Source organism: Aptenodytes forsteri, unplaced genomic scaffold (assembly GCF_000699145.1).
Source record: "Aptenodytes forsteri isolate BGI_AS27 unplaced genomic scaffold, ASM69914v1 Scaffold199, whole genome shotgun sequence".
NCBI classification, from domain to species: domain Eukaryota; kingdom Metazoa; phylum Chordata; class Aves; order Sphenisciformes; family Spheniscidae; genus Aptenodytes; species Aptenodytes forsteri.
Genome location: NW_008795921.1, coordinates 589853 through 598258, shown reverse-complemented (window position 1 = coordinate 598258; position 8406 = coordinate 589853). Strand labels below are relative to the sequence as shown.

The window sequence follows — 8406 nt, the reverse complement described above, 5'->3', positions numbered from 1 at the left end:
GCAAAAAAAAAAAAAAAAAAAAACCAAAAAAAAACCCTCCACAAAAACCCCACCCAATGGGCCTAAACCCACTATTATCTCCACACACAAATTGACAGAATGCAATGATCCATTCCAAATGTTTCCACACTTACTGCATCCAGACACCTCCATACCTGACTCAATGACCATTTTTCACCCTGTTCACAAGTTCTCACTTCAGGCTTTGCTTTCTCCATCATCAACTCCCTCCTTCTCTGAAATTCTAGTTCCTCTTCAGCATTTTCTCTCTGCAAGATAAATAACTCTTTAGACTGTGTATCACTGGAAATAGAACTCTATCTTTTTTTGCATAACATTACCTCAGAAGTATTTCTTACAAATACTGTGATGAAAAGCGAACAAAGAAGTAAGCAGATACTATATACTTGCAGTTTCAGTGCTAACAGGTAGATAATGTAAATCTAAACAAAGTATGTCATAAAGAATACCAGTTCACCAGTCAGGATACAGATCAAATAATAAGCAGCACGTATCACACTGTAAAACTCCAAATCATACTTTATATACTCTCTGTAACTATAGTGACAGTGCTCTGGGAAAACATTAATTTTCAGTTTACAGAATATTTTTGTGTTATCCTTAATGAATGTACTGTTTTTCTACACCAGAACGGGGAGATAGGGGGGTGGGATGGCAGATGAGTATGCATAGCTGAGCTATGAACCGGCATACATGAAAGCCGCACATGGGGAAAAAAAAAAACTAAGATGTAAAAGTAACTGATAAACCCAGAAAAATTTTATATATACACATATGAAAAAATAAAAACAATTCCATAAAAATGATAAAGAAGAATTAGTTTTGTCCTCCAACCTACTATTTTTTCCCCTTCCTTACTTCCCTTCCCTAGATTAATAACTGATGAAATTGTTGGCTCATTCCCTGTTTCCTCCCCAAAATATTTTGTAATAATACACTCATTAACATACCTGACCAAGGGAAGACATCTCCATCTGCATTTGACCACTATGTATAAAGATAAACAAATGCAAATATGTAATTCATTGTGTAGAAACTTGAATATGATGAATCTAACAAATGCATTATTTTTTTCTAAAAAAGGTAGATAAACACACTTTACTGTAGACTCCTGAAATTCTAAAGCTGTTGCTGGTTCCATGGGATACAGATTCACACCACTGCTCTCTGAAATATCCATGCTTAATCTGCAAGGTTTGAAATAAAAACATTGCACTGGGGTATAGCTTTGGTAACCATTCAGTTCAGTATTTAATTTCAAACAAATGGAAATATGAAATACTTCTATAGTCATGGTTCTAACCTGCTCAGTGTTATCTCTCAACAACTTTTTGAAATGCCTCCTGATGCTTCACTATCACCAGTTCAGTCAAAGCAACGTTAATGCTTTCCTCTGCAAAATGTCACCCTGAGCAATGGCTTGTATCAAAACAAAAGGACCTGCTTACTACCAACAACCATGCCGTTATCTAGAAGACGGTAGATTTCTATATCCAACTTCCAGCACCCTGTGTTCAAGAAGCCACAGCCCTGGTTAGACATTCAAGTTCAATTTACAGTGAATGAAAATAAAGCAGCGCAACAGTAAATTCACAACAGACAAAGATCTGAAAGAAAGCAGTGAATATAGGAAAGGGGATATAGGAATCTGAAACAAACATCTGAAAATACTGAAAAAGATTGAGTCTGAAATCTTTTTCCTTTCCAGAACTGAAATGCTGCTTATGTGCACGCAGGGTATGCAGATTTGAAACTGCAAAACGCTAGGACAACAGTAACTGGACAAGCGTTTTACAAGTTTAGTAGTCATATCCATTAGTGGAAATAGCTCCAATTTATATGCTCTACACTGAACTCTAGTCAGTGCATGTTAGCCATGTCAGCATCTCCTACTGTTTCAGCCCCTACAGTGGTTTCTCTTTCTAACTCCTAAATGGTCTTCAGTGTGAGATAAGGATAATTCTGGCTGGAGCTAGTTATTTCAACTAGGTTATCCTGACTAGGTGGTCAGAGTTTTACTGATGCACGAAGGAAACCTCTTTGGGGAAAGTTATAATTTTTGACATGCTCTAGGTTTAAGTTAAAAGCACATGAAGGCTTTTGTGCATCTTAAACTAAGGAGCAATGGAAGCATTTAAAAATTCCTTTGTGGATCTGGATAAAGACAAAAACTATTCAGTATGAAAAACAAGATTTTCCTCACACTGCTTTATATAATGCAAATATATAACAAACTGCCATGTAATCCAGTAATTATAAAAGCAATGATGAGGAACCCATGGCCCAGAGGACTGAAAGTCTACAGTGTGATTTGGCAAGTATTAAGCAGCTGGGTGTATCTTGCTGGGTAAGTCTGTATGTTAACATACAGGAGACATACATTGAAAAGCTTATATAGTGGTCAGTAAATTAAAAATAAATACTCATATTTTAAGGTTAGAAAGTGCAGCCGCAAAAAGAAAAAAAACAAACAACACTATGTAAAAAAAACAGTAGAAAAATACAGACACGCATGACATGATTAGCCATTTTTAAAAGCCGCATTTCAAATTTACCGTAGTGTGACTAATGAAAGCACATCTGAATATGCATGGAGAAACAGACTAATTTTCTGTATTTTATTGCCCTTTTTAATTTAATACGAAAAACTAAATATGTAGGAGATATTGGGGCAATATTTGACAAAAACCAAAATGACAAAATTTAAGTCTAACAACTGAAATTTTTTTAATGTTGCTTTTTTCCAAACCAGACTTTTTCCTTTAATTGCAACACTTCTCCCACAAAGTAATAAGCCTCATATGAGGTGCAGAAGCAATGGCATACTATCTCACAGAAACCACAGGAACTAAAAAGCTTTCCTAAGTTGTATGACTTTTTATTAAGTAAAAATACTTGTGATTCAAGTATTTAGTATATAATTCAAGAATTCAAGTATTCTTTTTATGATTCAAAATAAAGCCAGATAATTGTCTCTCTAGAAATACTAACAGGAGTGAATTTCTGTCCTAAAAAGTACAAAGGTCTGCTAGGTGAAAACGCGGTACCAAAATAGGCATTTAAACTAAAGAACAGTGTAGTCGCAAGAACAAACAGCTACGGTGAACTGGCCAAGGGAGGAAGGAGAAACAAGGATACTTTAGGCTGGAAGTGACAAGGAGGTTTCTAGTCTTCAGAGAAATTAAGCTCTAAACCAGCTACCTCATAGAAGTAATGAAGAAAAATGAGTTACCTAGTTTTGAAATGAACTTAATTTCTGAAGGTGGTTACACAAAGAAAAGCAATAGCAAGCATCTGGACAGAACTACCTACACCACTCTTGTCAGTCCTTTTCAGCAGGACAAGCATTTATTTTCTTTTAAATAACTTACTCCGTTTATTCACAGATCCAGAGTCATTCCACCTGACTTTAGCCACTTAAAACAGGCACCTAAATTATAAAACATTGCCTTCTGTAGTCAGGGGATATCTAAATAACTTTCTCTAGCTGCCTCTTCCTCTTTTTGATTTCAGAGGGAGACTACAGAAACTCCACCACTAATTCAGGTCTCCTTTATGTGCTCCATTGAGGTGGGATGAAGCTGGGCCAGAAGACCTTCTCCAATCCCCACAAAATACACCAAGCATTAGTAAGTAGAGGAGAGTTTATAGTCCCTAGAAGAAATGTGACTATCCTAGACAAAACTTCAAAAAATCACAGTAGTGTACACGAGATGAATGGTTAAGAGGTGTCTCCACCTCTAAATTTAGGTTTCTTTTAAACCTGAAATCCTTCTTAATTTACTGGGAATCTTGACTAGATACTCAGAGAGAGAATGCAAGTTTCCTTCTTAACTATCTAAGCGCCTCCTGAGAAACATCAGTATGCTAACAAAGCACCTTGTAACTCCAGAAAACTTTCAATTATCAGTTAAAGAACTCCTCCAAAGCCATTCACAAAAATTTTAAATACATTACATTAAGACACCAGCTATTGTAAGCATACCTGTTGGGATCTTGTAATAAATCTACTGCTTCTCTTAGTTGTTCTATCATCGCTATATCAATAGTTTGTTCTTCTGATAAATTTATTCTACAACAGAAAAAAAAAACATTCAAAAAGAGGTACAACAGCAATTACCAAGAGTAGTCTGAATTTCAGTTTGTGAGCTGTATCTTCCAACTGGCACGCAAATAACTACAGAGGGGAAAAAAACCCAGCCTCTGTGCACACTAGTATGTCCTGAATTTAGGGAAAGAGTTTCTTCTGAAAAAATACTCCAGCACTTTGTCCTTAACAAAGCCCCCCAACCCAATACATACATACATGAACAAATGTGATGAACTAAAACTTTTAGCATTTCAATAAAACAGACTGACTTCTAAAATTCAAAATTTATTTACCAATAGTTGACTCTTATTAACTGCGCTCATCACATATATTGTTTTAACATAAGTACTAAATACAAGGATTTTTTTAATGGTCCAGCATGCTTTCTTTTGCTTTTCAACATTTGTAATTCTTTTTGGGGTTTAGAAACACAATCACCTGTTAGTTCTGCCATTAAGGCTCTTTCAGAAAGTACTTATTCTTCCCTTCCTTCAATTTTTATTTTTATATCATATAGGACTCCACTGTTCTGCTTAGTTACAACTTCACAGTACACTGTCATGCTAAATTCCCTTTTCTTACGCACTCTTCTCAGCAACTGATGTTCACTTGCTCTGCTCTTGAATTAATGTCTATGAATTAATGATTGTTTCAGGGTTAAAATTATGACAAAAGAAGAAAAAAGACTGAGGGAATTTTTCCAATTAAATTACATTTTTAAAAACGTACATTAAATTTAGATCTTACACGATTTGATAAAATCCCTTTTTACCAATGCCATTAACAGACTAAATATCAAAATACCTAGTTAAAAAACTTGCATTCTACATAGGTAAAAAATATTACAGCATTATTGGTGCATACCAATTAATTAGTTGTAATATAACATCCACTCTATTAGGCAATAACATGTAAAACATTGAGCATACACGAAGTGCAAGGCTGTGCTTCTGTTATGCCTCCAAGTCTACAAAATTATTAACTGATAAGGAAATGCCAGTTCTGGTCAATCTAATTAAATGACACAGCTAATTACTTATAGATACATAAAAAATACTTACATTCCATCTGTTTGCCACTGTGTGTCCTCTTCTATTCTCAATAATTCATCACACTCTGCTGCTCTGCTCTGTAAGCAGACAAAGTGATACTGAGAACTGAACTTTGCGATTAAGTAGGCAGATAAATTTTGCTTTCAGACTCAGCACTGACCTAATTTATGTAACAGTTTAGGGTGGCTAGTTGAAGCAATCCAACACTTCTGCTCCACTCCTCACTCTACCCCCTTTTAAGATACTGATTACAAGATCTTCTATTCACTGTTCAGATTTTATTGAGGTCAACAGCACTTACCCTCCTTTAACTGTAAAAAGAAAGTCAAGCAGCATGAGAATTCTTTATTCTATGTCCCAGATTTCATTTGTGCCTTTCTGGTGTATGAAAACAATGCTTCAGTTAAAGCACGACCCTAACTCTCCTCTTACTTGCTCTCCTCCCACAGCCAGATTTGTTTACAGAGCAAGGAAATTCCAAATATGCAAACAGTAGCAATTATGTACTTCATCCATAATTGTTAACAGGACTCCTACTTGACAATTTTAACAGCCATGAATAATTTAAAAAAAAAAATCAGAACAAAAACTGCATGCAACAATTCGTATCAGTCAGCCAGTTATTTTGGGTTCAACGTAGGCATAAATTAGAGCCCCCACTGTCCTACTTATAACTATGAAGTGCTACTTATTAGAAACGTGACTCTCTCTTTTATGCTTTCATTTGGTGCTTTGCAATTTTATTTTCTCTTTCATCTCAGATAGGCAGGAACACTGAAGTAGTTCAGCTGCCAGTAAAGACAGAAGCTCTCTGAATGGATATGCATTTGTACTAGTAGAGAATTAAGAGCAGAAAACAGAGAGGCTTATCCTCTTTTGTGTCATGTGTTTGGCACATCAGTCACATCACTCTGTACCAATAAATGCTATCCAACTCTGCCAGATGTGTCACTGAAGAGTGTACCAGCTTCTCTAACATTCCCCAAAGATGGCCCATTCCCCAGAAGAATGAATAAAGCCATTCTTTTTTCTTTTTCTTCTCCTTACAGGAATGAAGTACATGATTTTTCCCATACGAAGGGCATATATCATAAGATGACAAAAATGCAGCACTTATTCTAGAAGGTGATCCTCAGTCTCTGGGCGTAATTATATAGAAAGATAAACAAAGGCATATAAATTAGGACTAACATTTGAAAAATTGCAAAATCCTCAAAGCCTAAGCTCCTTTTTTGCACTGCAAGTTGTACTGATTTTATGTATGGTTTGGTTAACCAGAATTTCAATTTTAGAAGACCACCCCCACTGTCCCAAAAGGCATTCTAGCACATGACTAAATATAAACCAAAGAACACAACAGATTCAGAAATCTGCACAAGAAGGAAAATGCCCCGAGTTCAAAATCCTCAGAATAAAATGGATGTACTACCTGTTCAAGTCACCAACTGCTGATCTCAACTGCCATAACGTTAAGGACATATAAAAATTAAAAGAAATTAAACTGCTCACTCTGGCAATATTCTTATACTGAAATTCAATACAGTAACTTATATTTTACTGAACCAGTGTCTGCAACACATTATTTCAGATAATATTATCTTATTATGAGAGATAACATTCCCAAGGGAATAGTCTTCAAATGGTACACTACTGAAAATCAAGATAATGAAGTGAGAAGAACAAGGAAAGGAAATACAAAGTGTGTGTATATATATATAATATGATGTACAGCCAGCTTCAGATGCGTGTATCCCTTTGTCAGAGGAGAATGAAAGTATTCTATCCCCTTTTACCTAGTTCATTCACCTCAAATGTGCGCACTTCCTGAAAATTTCTATGCAGGAAACCTACGATAATTTGTTAACATTTTAACTATCTAAAAATAAGAAGTTTTTAGTGTAAAAGTCACAAAAGAACAAGCCAATATAAGATAACCCAGTGTCCTAAACATCCAGCAACTATAAATAACTCTTCCCAATAATCAATGAAGTTATAGACAATACACTATTGCCATTTTAAACACTACTGAATTCACATTTGTATTTGTAAATAACAAAAAATAATAAGCAACATGTATTTACTTTGTAAATAAAGTCTTCCGATAACTACATGTCTTCAGTAACTATGAAAGGGAAAAGGTTTGGGTTTTTTTTTTTCCTTTGTTTTTAAATGCTAGTCCTCTGTGGCTGCCACCTCAGAGACTCTGCAACTAGCCAAAGAAGATCTGCAAGAGTTTTGTTGCTAGGAGGAAAAAAAAAAAAAAGGTTGCTCGAATAAAGAGATCTTTTGCAGAACCAGAAGTCTGCTTCCAAGAAGCTGGAAGGCCACATCCTTTCTCTTTCCACTATTACTTCCCAGCACATTTTTTCCTATAAGCAATGAAAGATGGAAGTGATACAATGCCTCTTTGCACCCCTTAAGAATCTCCACAGAAGGAGAAAATTAGTCTAAAAATACCCATACTAGATAACCCCTTCTGGCCTACAAATCAAGAGGAGCCATCACATCCACAGGAATGCTACAAAATACTACTATTTCTCAAATATCTTTGCATTACAAAGGATCTAGCAAAAGTATCCAGCAAATAAATTTTCACAGAAAAAAAACCAAAACACTTGCTCAAAATTTCTCTAGAATCTTTCAAAAACTCCTCAGTCTACCTAACTACATTTAATTAAAATTCATCAGGCAGTTCTTGCTATATAATAAAGCAAGTGAATTTCATGAGTTACCACACAACAGCAATCACTAATGATTCATAACGCATTTCTATGGATTCTGTTGCAGCTTTCTCAGACACATATGTCTAGACATGTTCCACTAAACCTAATGCCACAAATAGAAAAAAATGAGTAAATGACAATATGAATGGGGAAAATACAACTTAAAACAGACAAAAAGGCACAACAGAACAATTTCTAAGAGGTCATTCATTATGAAAATGCACTGGTGAGGCCGCACCTCGAATACTGTGTTCAGTTTTGGGCCCCTCACTACAAGAAGGACGTCGAGGTGTTAGAGCGTGTCCAGAGAAGGGCAACGAGGCTGGTGAAGGGTCTAGAGCACAAGTCTTATGAGGAGCGGCTGAGGGAACTGGGGTAAGAAAGAGTGGTGAAACATTGGACCAGGCTGCCCAGGGAAGTGGTTGAGTCCCCCTGGAAGTATTTAAAAGACAAGTAGATGAGGCACTTAGGGATATGGTTTAGTGACATGGTGGTTGTTGGGGCGGCAGTTGGGCTCGAA

The 8406-nt window shown here is 35.9% G+C and overlaps 1 protein-coding gene across 1 annotated transcript in view; it reads right to left on the bottom strand.

Moving 5' to 3' along the window:
* Positions 1-8406, bottom strand: part of LRCH1 (leucine rich repeats and calponin homology domain containing 1) — a 167253-nt gene that overhangs the window by 42379 nt on the left and 116468 nt on the right. The window contains exons 10-14 of the mRNA XM_009284911.2: positions 5173-5240; positions 4007-4093; positions 1119-1208; positions 972-1008; positions 156-269 (exon numbers count right to left, since the gene is read on the bottom strand). Of these exons, the coding sequence (XP_009283186.1) occupies positions 156-269; positions 972-1008; positions 1119-1208; positions 4007-4093; positions 5173-5240 (396 nt within the window). The remainder of the gene's footprint in view (positions 1-155; positions 270-971; positions 1009-1118; positions 1209-4006; positions 4094-5172; positions 5241-8406) is intronic.